At 37.5% G+C, this 17,250-nt stretch overlaps 1 protein-coding gene across 4 annotated transcripts in view; it reads left to right on the top strand.

The window, feature by feature from the left end:
* Positions 1–17,250, top strand: part of LOC139961163 (A disintegrin and metalloproteinase with thrombospondin motifs 9-like) — a 145,972-nt gene that overhangs the window by 43,385 nt on the left and 85,337 nt on the right. For all 4 annotated transcript variants that reach the window (XM_071960118.1, XM_071960119.1, XM_071960120.1 and 1 more), the window contains exons 7-10: positions 2,106–2,227; positions 8,683–8,723; positions 11,781–11,886; positions 14,564–14,707. In XM_071960118.1, the coding sequence (XP_071816219.1) occupies positions 2,106–2,227; positions 8,683–8,723; positions 11,781–11,886; positions 14,564–14,707 (413 nt within the window). The remainder of the gene's footprint in view (positions 1–2,105; positions 2,228–8,682; positions 8,724–11,780; positions 11,887–14,563; positions 14,708–17,250) is intronic.

Below are 17,250 nucleotides of genomic sequence, written 5' to 3'. Positions count from 1 at the left end.
GCCGATGATAAGGTTCAGTTCAAAACCATGCGGTTCATATCGGGTCAAGTGTGGAGAAGGATTTGGTGTCATGAAATTACATCATTTTCCGTTGTTATTTCGAAACTCCATGGTGATAAGAACAATACATGAAAATATTAATCTTTGAATGTTTTATTGCAATGAAAAGTGATGAAACATTTTATGGTTCCACAGAAATATAAAAATGATGATGGAAGATATACTTTGCCTCTAAAGATTGAAAGTATTTCACGTTTTTTTGTTGCGTTGGAAGGCATTCTGGATGAAGGTTATCGTTAGGAGAGGAGAAGGTTAATCAAATCTTTAAATTTTTAAGTTAAGCTCCTGCCACTCTTCTCTGAAGTATTCATTGTTCATTATTACAGTTTAAATGATCAGTAGTGGATGAAAGGGAAGGAAAGAGAAATGGAAGATGGGGTGAGGAAGGAGGGGGGGGGTGGGAAGCTAGGGAAACTAAGAAAAGATCTCTAAAACAGCTCTAAAATCAATGTAATCACATTTTGATTAAATTCGTGGTCAGAAAGTTCAGTCCCCCAGTGAATAGATATGGGTTCAAGGAGGAGTTTCTCGGAATGGAAATAGTAATTAGAACGCTGATCAATAAGTATTAAATGAAAGTATGAAAGGTGATGCCCCACCCACACCGAATGTGCAACTTACAGTTACATACAAGAAGTAGTAATAATTCAAAAGTATCTCAATGTACATTCTGTATACCACAGTACCATAGAACTCTGTGTACAGAAAACGCATTTTTCTTAGATCCAGATCAGGTCAGGATCAAGTGTGAACACGGAACTGACATAAATTTTAGGGGAATTTGTCGTCCTGACTACCTACATGGATTAGAATGATACATAGTCCTTGGACAAATTCATGTTGTTTTGATGGAACTTGCAATTTAGAAGTGAAGGGAAGGGCAAAAAATAGAAGAGATACGTAGAAGTTTAGAATGCAGTGGATTTGGGTTATTGATTTGCCTGACAGGATGTGCTTACAATCGTTTATCAGATCTTTGCATTGTATTATATGGCAAGGAGTTTTCACATTTATTATTGTATTCTCGGAAAAATTTGGCCGTTTTATGATGACAATACAACCACTTCCTACAGTAAGCAAATTTGCTGAGTGATCGATCTTATGAAGAAATCAGCTTTTAACACCTTTTCAAACTCAACAAAACTTTTATTGTGTGTATAGTATTCATTCAATTTCACAAAGAGTTAACAAGAGTGTGAAAATTTTTGACGTTATTGATCGTAGAAATAAAGTTGCTGACTAGGAAAATAAACAAGGACAAAATATTGTGAGCTGTTAGAAGTCATATTTTGGCAACAGATCTTGAGAAAAATGTTTATTTCGATCCTCCTGTAAGAGTTATAATCATTTTTCATTTCTTAGCTTCCTTTCAGCCTTCATCAGGTGTAACTGTAAGCCTGACCTAAGTTAATTCCAATTTAAAACTTGTGGAAGAAAATTGTTTATTGATGTGATGTCAACTTAGATTAGTTGATAATTACAGAAATATGAATAATGTGAAAAAAAATTATGAAAATATGATCAATTTGAATTAAAAATAAAATAAAGATAAAATACTCCATATAACCAGTTTATTTAAGTGTTTTATAGCATTTTGTTATTGACTAGTTAGATGTTTATTTGAATTAGCCTGGAAGGGGTGGTTGCTTGACAGTGCTGATGTATGTGCATGCTGGTACTAGGGGAGTGGAGAGGGGGGCATGATGTTGAGACACACAGGTGAGGGGTCTAACAGGATGGTGTCCCCTCCCTTTAGAGAATGTTTTGTGAAATGGTGAGCACTATATATTTTGAAACAATGTTGAAAATTTTATGAACTGTTAAGGTTGTACCCCATATACATGCTATTATATATTTATGTGCTGTACACTAGGATTTTTTGTTATATTCTGTCTGCCAGTGGGGTGGGAGGAGGGAGGGAGGGGCTAGGCCCCCAGATCTTATTCTGAAGGGGTGGGGCTTTAGTCTTCCTTAAAGTTTAAGTGGATGTTTCAGTGGTGGCTTCATACTAACACCAATTTTGTCCATGTTTATATCCAATACAGCCTGGTTTGGACATAACGTCAAGTTCAACGAGTACACTCCGTAGCTTTTGTGCCTGGCAGAAGCGGCAGAATGAGCCGAACGGTCACCCACATCACTACGATACTGCAATTTTACTTACAAGGTAAGATGCTTAATAAATGAATAAATCATGTAACCCCCTGCATTACGATGGTATGATCTCAAAGTTTCTGTTATACCCCAGCGGACGCTTGAATACGTACACTTCACACATCATTTCAGAGAAAGGATGGTTTTCAAATTTTTGGAAATAATATATATATAGGCTCTTTTGTAATTAAAGAAAATGGACAAAAGTTCCTTTTTTACCGAAATGCATCACTTGTTATTTAGAAGGGATACTTTTGAGGTGTTATCAAAAAAGTGGGTAGGTACAGGGGGATATATACATATCATATACATATCCCTACTTCCCTGCCCCAAGGATATCTTGTGAAATTTATAGTTTCCTATGCAAATTTTTAACCTCTTCCTTTACAGTTCATAAGTAGACTCATTGGCCACAATTTTATTGTATATCCCATCAAAAATTTCTCAAATAATAAAATTCTTTTTCCTTTCTTGAACTTGTTTCAGAGGCCAATATGTCATAGACATATATCTACTGCACATGCCTCTCTTTAAAGGACTCATTATATATTATTATTACTCAAGCTATGCCATCAAAGCTGTGTTTTTTTTTACAGTTCCTACATGTTTTTAAAGACCTATCTTCAGGCACCTGTTCCTACTTTATAATATGTGTGACAAACCATTAAACTGTATATGTACCACAGAAGCCAGACCACTTACAGTTCTGACATTTAAGGCTCAGTTATAGGGACACAAGGACTGATAAAAAATATATAAATATATTTTTGTGTGTCTAGACCCGATTTTTTAGTGTCAAGGCAGTTGTTTTCTAAGGGGGGTTTGCTTCCCAACTGAGCAATCACTTATTTTATGTGAGTTGCCATAGAAACCCATAACAATAGGTATGAATCACTGCTTAGGATTATTATCAACTTGTGAGTATATTTGCTTTAAGTGGTTATTATAATGAGAGGGGCAAACTTGGGCTTTCTAGTATTATTCCCAGATCAGTGAGTAGAGAAAGTTTGTGAGTTATTTTCTGTGAGTAGGATGTAGTGTGTGTTTGATGTTTTCCCCCCATGAAACCAGGTTTTTGTGTTTGTTGTTTGGGTGCAGGGGGAGGGGGTGCAAGGTCAATGGGTTGGGGAGGGTGGAACCTTAATCCTTTTGATATACCCAGGCTGAATAGAAACCAAACTTAAAAAGAGATTTATAATGCTTCTAGGAATCAGCAATGTCAGGTATATGTTGCATTCATCATATCAATCAGGTACATGTGTGTTATGGAATCACCTTACTAGCAATAATTCAAAAGGAGTGGAAAACTCACACACCCGGTAACGAGCACACCCATACTAAATGCAAACATACACACAAAGTGCAATGACTTGCTAACAGTGAAACAGGGAATGTGTATGTCGTCAAGATGACATTTGTGCCAAACTATGTAAGAAGTTGTTATGTCATGTTTGTCAAATGCTGCTACTTATTGAATGTTGAAATACTCTGTTTGGAATGGAAAACTATTAGGCAATAGGAGTTGTCTACTGTTCAGCACAATATGTGAAAGTATAGGCTATATTTATCGATCTATATATATCTATATATTTAGGGTGTCCGCATATGAAGCGGGAGGCCAGGGCTCGAATCCCGGTGGAGGCTGGAAGTTTTTTCATTGTTCTAAATTTTCCAACTCATTACGTTTTCAATTATATATGTAGCTATATTATAAATATATATATATAAATATATATGTAGATATATGATTGAAATTGTAGTGAGTGGAATATATATAATAATAATAATAATAATAAAATCGCGCATTCATCAGCAACGCTGCTCGAAGCGCATTACAGGAATTGAAACAATTAATATACAGGAAACATTTAAACTGCAGGAAACATTCAAAAGCAAATAGTAGAAAAATATCGCCTAAAAGGTATACACCATAAAACCTATAATAGGATAGAAAAATACATTAAAGCTATGGTGATACAAAAATACTGTACAGTTCAAATATCATATAGTGGAGTACTAGTTAATCTACATGCTAGAAAATGAGTACAAGTATGGACTGACACTACCCGCCTGTCTGGAACAGAGACAGTTTCTATACTGTAGAGAGGTTCTTGCACTGTTGGTCATTTTGACTAAGCTTTGGTTTATTTCTCAGTCTTTTGTATTGATCAGACACTTTAATCTAGGACTTATGATCAATAATACTTCAAAAGTGTGTTGCTATGTGTTCCTTATGTATAACCTTTATTGTGGGTTGCAGGGGTCCTAAAAGTGCAAAATTAAAAGTTTCAAAACAAGTTTGTAAAACCATTGGTAACCACATGACCAAAAGAAACTTGAATGAAAAGAAAAGAATAGAAAGGAGTTATCTTTTATGTTATTTGTAAGACTGTGACTTTTTGAAAGCCAGTAGAAAAGATAACCTTCCATATGGACACCAGAAGTTAATAATAAACTCCCTTAAGGTGTTTAGACTACATTCTCTCGCTTGAGAAAATAACTCCATGAAAGTCAAAATGCTGTTTCTTGACAACCAGGCCCAGAAATAACATTTCAGTGATCCTTGTGAATCAGCAAGAAATCATCAAAGCCATCCTTTGTAGTAAACCACAATGGGGTATCAAATCATGCTGAATTTGACCTCAATTTTTATGATGAGTTTTTTTTTTTTTTGGAAAGAATGAGCAAAATAAGAATAAAAAAAATTCAAAATTAAAGGAAGAGAAAATGGTGTAAAGATGTTTTATCAGAGGAAAATGCAGCAAACTAGTATCTGTCATCAGAAACAAAAGAAAAGAAAGGGCTAATCCTCAGTAAGCAGAAACATTTCGACCTGTTGTTGTGTTTGCAATGGAATACATGAATACTCATGTTGGGGAGTTTTGTAACAAATCACGGAAACTTAAGATGCAAGCCTAAACCTTAATGTTACTTGATACATTTGCTTGAATTCCATGTTTCTTATCGTTCAATGTCCTCATTAACATTGTGCATTTATCGTCCCAGTCACGGTAAATGTTTAAGCCCCAATGGAGGCATTCAATGCTTTCTCACTACAACTCCGAAGAAATGTATTCACTATACGGAAAGAAAATGCAATGTAAATTTGGTTCTTCACTCCTTCGGTAATACATTAATTACCAGTAAGGAGCCTAAATTGATGGTTTCATCTCCAAGTGTGGTTCAGAAGTAATCCACAAATTTCTTCAATTTTAGAATACAAATGTAGATGATAAATTTTTGGCCAAAGTCACACAGAATCAAATTGCAATGTTTTTTGCAAAAAAAAAAAAAAAAAAAAAATAGGCTAACTCATTTCTTTAATTCACTCCAGGACTTTCCAACTGTGACTTAAATACAAAGGTCTCTTTTCCCCTGTTTACAATGTTAACAGTTCACTGCACCGTATTCAATTTTCATGAATTTGGTTTGCTGATAGGTTATAATTTCAACCAGAAATTCCTCAATGGGTTTCTTTGTAGAGTATATGTAGCTCTCCAATTATCAATGAAAGAATCATATCTGCTTTTTTATGTTGCCATGGAGGTGATTATCTCTTCTCCTGACCTCTGTGAAAGATGACATTTAAACCAGAACTCCCACTTTGCAAAAGGTTAACATTTTGCACATATGAGATAGAGGGGTAGAGTAAGGGATAGATAACCTCGCAGAATGGTAAAAATAAAGGAATAAGAGCATTACCAAAGTTGTTCTCAGACATTTTTTAAGGAACACACAAGATGAGTGAATGTCCTAGTGAGGAAAATTTCCTCCAAGGTTGTAATCAAAACAGTTTGAGAATTTTGACCAAAGGTGAACATATTTGAATATCTAGCATATTTGGGGACAATACAGCGTACCTTTAAAGGGAACACAAACCAAACCATTGTGTTTCAGTTATAGATGACATAGATCCAGTTCAAGAATGACTTCCCTCCTCCCCATTCCCATCTCATCCCCCTCCTCTCATTCCCCTTACTCCCCCCCACACAAAATGAAATAAAAAACTTTCATCATTATAAGTCATTATTAAAAGATGTTTTATAGGTTATCAAATAATTACTCAAAAAGGCAAAACTATGCATCATAAATGAAAATCAGTGACTCCGTGTCCTATAGTGAACATTTATCTAAATCCTAGCATTAAATACTGTAACACATCTCAAGTATAATAGATTTGGGTTTTAATACGAAGAGAATTGAAATGAGCTACAATAGAGAAATAGAAGTGAGAGAGAGAGATTCCCCCGTTAAGAAGTATCAATCTTATAGAAGACGTCAGGCCAGGCCTGAGGGAGTGCCAAAGATTTTTTCAGTGGTTGTTTTATTCACACAATTTAAACTAAGCTTGACAGTCTCAATAGCCGGGATGAAAAGCCCGCTGATGGTTAAAGCTGCCCAGGTTACTTTATCCTTTAAGGGACTTAGTTCCCAATGAGGAGGAGTTGCAAAGATTTTTCTTTCTAAATCCAGAATAATGGAAAGTAAGTCTGAACTGTTTGTGTGGTCTTCTGATAGATGGTGATGAGTCATAGACGGTATCTTATTCTGGCTCCATCTTTGTTCGTCAAAATCATGCTTTTTGTGTGTGTTGCAACTGGGATTTCATTCTCTCCAAAACATTTTTTCTTACAAGAAATTTGTAGAAATCATCTTTCAGGAGGCAGAGGGTTTGCCTTACCATGATCAAATGGTTTTTAATTGAGGTTACCGTCTAGATGTAAGGAGTCTGGGGTTGAGAGTGGATAAAGTTGTTTGTTTTTGGTGGCCTGAGGCTCTATCTTGGGTGACTTAATCCTAAGAAAAGGGTACCATGCCCATAGAAGTTGGTTTTGAACTTGTTCATTCATCAGATTATCCTGAAAGGTCAACAATAATATCCCAAAATATTTAAAATTTCATAACATTAAATATTATGTATAATTGATTTTATAATTAATTATAGTTTTTTATTATTTATTTATTCATGTGTTACTCAGCTGACCTAGCTGCCATGAATAGAAATCACCAGGAAGAGAACTTACAGATGGAGAGATACTCAATTAATATTTAGAATATTTCTTTCTTAAAGTCTATTGCCTAAAACCCTAAGGGTATAGGACTTAGAATTAGGTCTCTTATACCATTCGTCTTGCAATTACTGTGCTTGACTCTCAGTTCCCATTTTCATTTTTCCATTTTTTATATATTTTTTTTCATTTGGTCCTTTTACCCTGCAGACACCCAGGGTAGTGTTTGACCTCGAGGTCAAAGGGTCATCTGCTCTCTGTCACTAGCTGAGAAAGTTGATATAGTTGTCACTCCCTTAGTCCCTAAATATGAAATCACAAGGGAGGAGTGCAAATGAAATAATTCCTGCCCTGTTTGTTTTTCTTGTGAATGGATGGCAGGTATTGTGTCCTTACTACTACTAAGGACAGAATCCGACAGATAATAAGCCTATACAATATTAAAGCAGGAACTACACACTATAAGTTCATCCCCCTCTAGTTCAAGTTTTTTTGTTTTTTTTCTTCCCTCCTCCTGCCTTTGGGGAAAATTTAGTCTTCTTCTTCTGCCCTTGTCAAAATAGATGATGAGAATGGAAAATAAATTAGCTTTGGTCCCCCCTAAAGAATACCTGTTTAGTTTATCTTTGGGCTTTGACCTTTTTTTTCAAGGCAGTATTTATGGTAAGTAAATTACTGTAGGAAAGAAGAAGTGTCTAACACAGGAAGTGGCAGTAGATAAGCAGTTTGCTAACAGATTTTGATATATATCTCTCTTTGATTTCCAGCATTCCTGTTACTGTACCCCTTGGGGTGACCCTCTCCCTGCCATAACTCTGTATTTTGTGCATTGTATATTTGTGTTTTAGTTTTGTTTTGTATTTGTTCTGTCTCGGTCCTATCTTATTAATTTGTCCAATTTAACTGTCTGTCCATGTATGTGTGTGTCTCTCTTAATGTGTACTTAGCTTGCTTTCGTCTCACTTAGCCTCTGAAGAAGATCCTGCTAGGATTCGAAACATCAGGCCCTTTATACTTTTACATGTACGGGAAGTAACTTAACCGACCTATTTGATGATGGAAGTGCTGTTTCAACTACTACTTCTACTTCATACCCCCAAACAGGGATGTCTAGTTATGATTACGGCTGAGGAAGAGGTTCATTAAACAGTTTATAGGTTTATTGTGATGCATGCTAGAGGGGGTCTAAAGTGTGGCATGAGTTAATACTGGATATGCATTCTGTATCACTTCAACATCCTTTAAAACTACGGGAAGTGTCGTCATTGGAATTATGCCATAGTTTTATTATCGTTGAAACAAATCTTTAAATTGACACCATTGTAGTTTCCTAGACTGCCCATCCTAATTGGCTTTATTATGCTTTCCTCTTTGATATCACAATTTCTTGTTTTCTTTCACGGTTTTGAACTGATTTTGTTTTTTCCTCTTTGTCCTTTCCTTTTTTGCATTTGAACAGAGAAAACATTTGCAGATCAGACACAGCTTGTGACACACTGGGTGAGTATAAATAAAAGTTTTGAGAAGGATGTTCCATGGGTACTTAATACCCTAAACCTAATAGATAGTCCTTGTCAGAATTATCTTTAACATCCCAGAGAAGGGTTTAATTGGGAAACCAGATGGTTTAACTGTCAAAAGTCATACACCTGTTCCAGTATCCCTTTAAAAGAAAATATTACTATCACTATAATACCCCCCCCCCCCCCTCAGTGCAAGGAGAGGGGACAAGAGTAAACATTGTATTAGGTGTGGGGAGGGAAGGGGGTGGAGGATCCTTATGGATCAGTATCAGGTCTTTTCCCTGTAGAAAATATATCAAGACTGTTACATATCAGGGGTAGGTGATGGGTCCCCCCCCCCCCCCCCGTCCTTCACCATCCTCCTTTCTAGCACCCTGTTGTTTCTGCAGATATCTACAAAAATTAAAACCAACGAAAGGGTGAGAATTTATTTTTTTAATCATAAAAAGTAGTCCGTATCTTGCCCTTAGCTCTCTATCATCAATCTCAATGTAATTGCAGACAAGGATTATTGAGGTCAATGTTTTTGTTAACATAAATTATGACCCAATTTTTACAGGCAAGTACAAAGTAAAAATTAGTTACATGAATTTGCAAGGCATCTTCTATTACACATCTCAGACAACCTGTCTACTTGTCTGGTTAAAAAGGAAAAATGCCAAAAGGAAAAAAAAAAAAAGGGGTGACACCAATGAACTACTTTTAAAACTTTAAAAAGTAGAATGATCTATTCATAGAATCATAGTAAAGTCTGATAAAAAAAAAGGAAGAAGGAAAGATAAAAACAAGAAACACTCACAAACAGTCACAAACCACTGTTGATAAAAGACTATTTGGTGTCCGGTGGTAAAGTTCAGGGAACTTTATGTCTGCTGGGAGGGTAAACATATCACTGTTCCACACAGGTGGATGAAAGAGTGGTAATCTCCCCTCATCACTTTCTGAATGAATTTGGCTTCAAAAGTATACATTTCAGTTTTAGGGACTCATTTGTAAGGTTGAGATTTAGTTACTACTACTACTACTACTACTACTACAGGTATTTTGAGATACTTGAAGATATTTGAAGATTCCAGTGAACTAAGTGATGGAAACTTAAAAGCCTGTAAAAGTGGTAAGGGTGGAGGGTTGAGGTGGGGGTGGTGGTGATTTATGGGCTTCTTTGAGGCTCAGCTTTATGTTAGTGTGGGGGCCAACCCCCTTAACTGTTTGTAACTCTCCTATTTTGTAGCCAAAGTTTTACTGTGCTGTACCCTTCAAATTGTGTGTACACACCCACCCACCCCTATGGTATTTTGTAACTTCCTTCCCTCTCTCAAAATATTTTTACATATATTTTGATATAAAATTGGAATTTTTTATTTAAACTTATATGGTCCTAACATATAGCACCCCCCCTGCCTTACAAAGCTATTTTCATTGACTCTCTGTACACCCATGGAGCTATAGCTCCATGGTACACCCCACACTGGTTCCTCTGGATAACACATAGACCAAGGGAGATGCTTTGTAGCAGTAGCCTCCCGGCTTGGACAATGTTAAGCATTGTTTTGATAAATGTTTCCCCAGAATCTGTCAACTAGACCTGTCTTGATTCCCATATTTAGTCTGTCCATAATTCTTCATGCTACAGGTAGGAGGGAGGGTCAAAGGTGCCTTGCAATAGTACACTCCCCCAACCCTACTACTACTTTTACTACTACTACTACTACCACAATTTGTTATGGAACTTTCAACACTCATCCTGGGTAGTACAGACTTATTTGTATTTCATCTCTCCAGAGAAATTTTGTCACTAAACGTAGATTCAACACTCAGATATTAATATACCCTGTATGGATTACAGTAGCACCCGGCCCGCGCCCGCCCCAAGGCTATTTTTTACGATCTTAAGAATTTCTCACCTCTTATTTTATGTCTGGTTTTATGACCCTCCTCAGGATAAAGTTACAATCTTGCCCATGGCTCTTGACCTCACCCATAAAAATGAAACCCTTAGTTATGACATGTAATATTTATCATATTTGCAATTTGTTAAAGTTTTAGTCCATTAGGGACACCCTCCTTTGACCACCACTCTGTCAGTGGGAGGCTGTTCTCAAGAAATCAGTTGTTGGAAACAGTGAAAGAAACTTGTCAAAATGTAATTTGGGATGATAATATACGAAAGAGATGACATACAGCTAGAAATGAAAGTCTTATTTCATGGATATCAGAACTGAACATTGTTATCAAAGTTCCCTTCCTGTCCTATATATGCATGAACATGAAATGTCATGAACTTTACAAGTAATGTGTAACATAACTGCATGGGGTTTTATCATGACACTCTGCTACCGTCTAGAGGATGGAACATCGGTCTCGTCGGAGATACTGGAAAGGAACTCTACTTATAGACCTGTTATCGACTGGGAATGTTCCCTCTCGCACCTTGCACGAATATTTGATGTTGGCCATGATAAAAATGTTGCTTTTAGTTTTGCAGTGTGTAAATAGCACCCAACCAAAATGACAGTGGGGCCTGACATTGTTGATTGTGTTATTATCCAGACAACGAGGTGACTTACCTCTCTGTGTTTTCAAAAAGTACTTTCCCTGAGGCTCTGATACTCCAAATTATTCTTAGCTATTTGAGGATTATTAAATAAAATAATCATAACTAAATATCTCATCATGGTCTGATACCTCAAATTATTCCTAGCTGATTGAGGATTATTGAAATAAATAAACATAACTTAATATCTCAGAGATGGGTAACTACATTTACAGTAAGATGCAGTCAAATGCCATTGAAATTTGAGCATCACTGACCATTATTTGACTTTCTAGCATATTCGGGGTCACTACAATAATTGGTCAAGATTAATATTGTCCACGGTTCATGTCTGACAATCACAGTCGAAACAAACTGAGGTCACTGGTTTAATTCTGATCTATACAGTTTTATACAGATGAAGCTCTCTTTCAAGTTTAATAATTTTTCATGTAGGTCTTCACTTGACTACTTTCTGTTTTCTTGTGACCTTTGACACAGGGTTGGCTGAACTGGGCACCATCTGCGACCCCGATCGGAGTTGTTCCATCGTAGAGGACAACGGACTGAGCGCAGCTTTCACAATGGCTCATGAAATGGGTCACGTGTAAGTGATAATTGTTACGACACACGTGTTAAAGGAAATAAATGGGAGGTTTATTTGAAGATTGCGGTTTGATTACTGGTAGCATGTAATAGGAGGATCAGTCTTGTTCAATGGATGCCATTCATTGAATTCTATGTGAGCTTTTATGTATAACGTTATCAAAACGGAGAACAGTTGCGAGCAGAATTTCAAAGATTTTCCATCGCCTCCGTTTGTCAGTTTTCCAAAGTTAAACCGTATTTTTTAAATGACCATGTGCATGCAAACTCTAAACAGTCGCAAAAACGTACAACTCCTCTTGAGATTTGGTGCACACAGAGGCTCTGTGGCTTAAGTTTGTTTGGGAGGTACAGAAGTAGGTGGGTAGGGGGAGGGTGAAGGGGGAGGGGTTGGAAGTAGGGAGATGAGTTTTTCTAGTCCAACCAAATTGGACAGGAACTTGAAAATTGACCTTTGTATGCTGCAAGCCTTAGCTTTGACCATATGCTTATTTAAAAGGCGATTTGTAACTGCCGGTAGAATTTACAGAACTCGCGAAAAATTTGTTCCGTATATGTACATAGGAGGTCAAGTTTGCTTAGGGGAAGGGAAGGAGGGGGCTGGAAGATGAGGGATGGAGTATGTTTGCATGTTGCATGCCCTACATCCTTTAAAATGGATTTAAATTTGATGTTTTTTCCCTCATCCACCCATCCCGCTGTCTCCTACTTGCCTGGTACATATTCGTAGGAAGTTAAGGTTGCTTGGGGGTGGGGAGGAGGGGGGGGGAGGGGCTGAGTATTTTTCTTTTACATTTTCGTAGAAATGGAGTCATTAGCAGGTGAACCATGAACTTCTCTAATTGGGGTAATATCTTGCATGTCTTAATTGAACCTTATCTTCTAAATTGAAATAGAACCGTACAGCCAAGAGCCACACATCTGCCTGGTTTAGCGATCTGGCTGGCCCACCACCAGTGACTGCCATCTTGTGGCTTTCCTCTCTCTGCATGAGGAGAATGTGATACAGTTTCAGCCACTAATTGGCCTGGCTGTTATTCCGAGAATATTACCGCTGAATGTGTGGTTCATAACACCTCTGACATATCTTCCATTTATGTGTTATCAAAACAAAAGCACTCTGCAGGCTGTCTTAATAGTCATAAATCACAGATCAATTTTTCCATTAAAAACCCGGTTTTCTGTTTTAAATTGAATTGGATACTGCCGGGGCAGACCCACCTGTGTTTCCAGTGTTAATATCACTTCAAAGCAAGTCAAGAGTTGATAGAGAAAAGCCGAGTAACCACTTCAAGGTACACGTTACGTGTAATCATGCAAGGCTTTACCCAGGCCGTTAGAGCAAAATGATAATATAGGCTACCTAATAGGATGAAGTCAACCAACCTCTCACATCATGCAGAAACTATGGAGTTATGCAGCAGAATCTTCAGATGATTGTACATCTTTGCAATGATAAACCAGAACCCACAAACAATTATGGAATTGATAATTTCCCAATTATGAAACAGTTATGCACAGAAATGGTTTGTAAACCATAGGCCTAGCCCAAGAGTTGGAAATTATTGTAGTTGTCAGCATATGGGGGTTTGAGAGAGTTGATAACGGAAAGATTTGCACGTTAATTAAGCAAATAACGAGTAGGTGTGTTAATAGAAGCTTTAGTATCGTACAGTGTTTGGTATAAATAAAGTGCACACTGCTACCTTTAAAGTAATTTTTTAATTTACGTCTGTGCGAGTCCACAACATAAATAGGCCAACATTTGCTTCTGGCAACAATTTTACACTGAAAGAACAACAACATAAAAATATACCGCTGTCATCATCGAAGATGTTTCTGTTCATTTCTTGCCATTTCTAAATAGGTGATTAAATTATGGAACTGCCTAGAAGATATTTCTACATTGCTACTAGGTTTATGATTGATTGTTAATATACATGGCAATGTCAATCCAAATGATGTCCCTTCAGGACACTCATCTCTGTCAAACATGACCCTATCTCTTAACCTCCTGACCTTTGGCAGGCTTCGGCAATTTAGGATGTGTGAGGCCAAATTGGTTATTGCTACTTCATAGAATTAAGTTTGCCAACTTTGCCAAGTGCCTTGACATTGATGTTGTGTAGCTTCTATAAAGCAAACTTTTTGAAACCGCTTATTATTTTGGGTGACATTTGGTGAATCATCCTGGCTCTTAGATATGAATGTAAACATTCAAGTATGAAAAAGGACATCTTGATATTGCAACATAAAATAAGTAAATGGTTCTTTCAACCAAAAGGGGATCAATTATTGATAGTGAGATCTTGCAACATAAAATTAGTGAATGGTTCTTTCAACCAATTGTAGTTCATTTATTGATAGCAACCTTTTGTTAGAAACTATGAGTCAAAGTTAAGTCATTGTTGAACAGTAACGTCTAAAGGCTGATTTGTGGTAATTCTTGGTTCATTGTCAAGAAGAAGAATGGGGAAAAAATGACATCAGTTTGAAAGGATATGCTATTATTAAAAGAGAAGTTTGTTATTGGAATTATTCACTGTTGGTAATGTGTCACTGTTTACTGTAAACATTACTGTAATTCGTATTGTAAATGTCGTTCTATAACGGTAAAGTGTAAACGGTACTAGAAAGGAACTACTTCCAAACTGTTGTTTGTATCTTTCTCCTTATAGATTCAACCTGCCACACGACGATGCCATCAAATGTGAACAATATTTCAGTGGTTCCTACCATGTCATGGCACCCACGTTGAATCACTCTTCAAAGCCCTGGAGTTGGTCCAACTGCAGCAGACATTTCTTGACCAGTTTCCTAGAGTAAGTTGCGTTTACTTTGAGTCTTACTTGTCTTACCACAATGACAACCATTGACTCTAATCAGTGCCTGGGCCTCCAAGGGGGGCTCCAAGGGGGGACTCCAAAGGGGGCTCCAAGGGGGGCTCCAAGCAGCATATGCTGCCCCTCTCCTCCTGCACCCCCTCCCGCGTTAAATGGAAATTCCGGTGGCAGAAAACGTAACACTGGATAATATCTCGTGGTTGGGATCCCCTTCGCAATATCTTGTTCCTAAGATATGGAGATCATTGGTTGATTGATTGTAACCTACTCTGACTGGAGAAGCTCTTGTTTCTTCTAGAGAACAGATCACAGTAGCTGGTCTATGATGTCATCACTCCCAATTTTGAAAAGACGCAGGAAATTTTGAGCATTTTTGTGAAGCAATCAACTTCAGTCACTGGAATATCTCTTTTTAAGTTTTGCAGGCACTACCCAAAATTAGAGTATTTCGTGCCTAGAAGTGCCCACAGAGGTCCCTAAACCTTGGGGGACTCATTGACCTTGAAGAGGGGTTAAGAGGGGGGGGGTGGCTCTTGACTGTGATTTGCTATAATGCATATGAAGACATGTGTGTTCTAAAGTGTTCCCAGTGCGCGTTGTCGCACTTCCTTGTTGATATTTGAGCATTGCTGACCATTATCTGATGACCTTTAACCTAGACCTCAGACACTCTCATAGCAGATGTGCTTATAACCTAGCCTTCTCTGCACATAAGAATAAGGCTCTATATCTGTTGAATTGAGATAATTACCAGCTGATATCATGCTTTGGGCATGGAGACTACTTTATAGAGTTAGCGAAGACCACTGCACTAGTCACTGAATCTGGTTGTTAAGAAAAATATACATTGTTATAAGTATGCAACCTAGCTTTACTAGATTTTCTTCTGGTATTTGGTTAACATTCGTAATAGGATAGTCTCCTAGCCGCCCTGCTAAAGCTTTCACAATTATTTATACACAGTTTAAGAATTTTTCCAGTTATTTTGACAGCTTGATCCAGCATTCTCTTTGGGTTTTTTCCCGCCGTTGTGAAGTAATTTTACCCCAGTTTTTTTTTTCTTAGGCACCTCAGTCTTCGATCCCCCCCCCCCCCCCCTTCTTTGGAATAGTGGCTTTCAATGTCAGACGGGACAACATTCTGTTGGTTCTGTTTAGAAAAGAATGAGCCTACACAATTATAACTCAGCGTGAGGACTGAAACCCGATCAGAGGCTTAAATACCATCCCTTAGCATTATAGCATTGACTGATGGTCTACAGTACTGTACTGTGATAGACTGAGAGAGTGTGGTGTCTTCACTGACTGGGTAACCTTACTCTACTGCCTCTTTTGAAACATTGTGAGAAATGCATTGATGGGCCATTAAGGTAGGATCATCCTTCATCAATGTTGGAGGCCTGTATACTCACCGATCAACCGACGACGAAGACAACCTGGGGGGGGGGGGGAGGAGGAGGAGGAGGATGGATTTAATGGCACTGGTTTAATGGAGTTCTCTCTCCCTGGGCATCCTGGGAGATTTGAATACCTGGTAAGGTCAGTTCTGAGGCAGTAATCTAGGAGAAGTAGGCTTTACCTTGTTGAACTTAGTACATGTTGAGCTAGCTATCTCCATTTGTTTAAGGAAGATTTTTTTTTTAAATTCATTAATTGCAAACATTTCTTTCACCCCCATATACACACTCTCCCACCCCCCCCCAAACCACCGACCCCCAGAACCCCAAGAAAACCAAAAGAAAGAAAAACAATATGGAGTCTGTTTAAATGCCAAAATTTGTTCCTTGTGATGTGTGTTGGCTGGGCCAAGATTTGACTTTTATTTTGAAGTCCCTAAAAGCTTTCAAAATTAAGAGCTGCATCTGAATTCTTTCATGTGTTATAATGTTGAGCTAAAATTCAATTGTACTGTCATGTAGCTAAAAATTTGAACGGTGGAAATGGGACTCTTGTTAGATTTTGTCAGATGACAATGATGATAAGATCAATAATAATTCATGCAAGAGAAAAAGCTGCTCACTTTCTGTATGTACTTGTCTTCCTCTCCTGTCCCTGTATAAAAAACAGTAACATAAAAAAAAAAAAAAAAAAATAACGACGAGTGAAAAACAGTTGCTTCTTTGAGTAATCCTGTGAGAAATTTGACAAGGAAATTTTTGAAAATGTGAAATATTTAACTCACAAGGTAAACTTAGTCTTTTGGACTGCAAATTTGGTGCATATTACAGCGGGTTAATCTTGGGAAGGTTCCACCCCACACCTTGTTGTTTATGTAGGTTGTTGCTCTCAAATGGTATTTCACATATTTGGAAAAAACAAGATTATGCATATGATTTGCTATTTGTAGCAGAATGTGGGAAGTGTTTTGATTCAAGAGGGTGAGGTGAAAGCAGGTGATTCCTCCATTTTTGTTATGGGCCAAGGGGAGGTGGTCTAGGGGTTGGGATTGGGTGTAGGGGGGAGAACATGGGAGAATGTCAAGAACATTGCTTAACTGAAAATTGTTACGCTCGCTGTATAAAG

This window comes from Apostichopus japonicus, chromosome 20, assembly GCF_037975245.1.
Source record: "Apostichopus japonicus isolate 1M-3 chromosome 20, ASM3797524v1, whole genome shotgun sequence".
In the NCBI taxonomy this organism is placed as follows: Eukaryota; Metazoa; Echinodermata; class Holothuroidea; order Aspidochirotida; family Stichopodidae; genus Apostichopus; species Apostichopus japonicus.
Note: the sequence above shows the minus strand (reverse complement) of the source record. Positions and strands in the feature narration are given on the sequence as shown.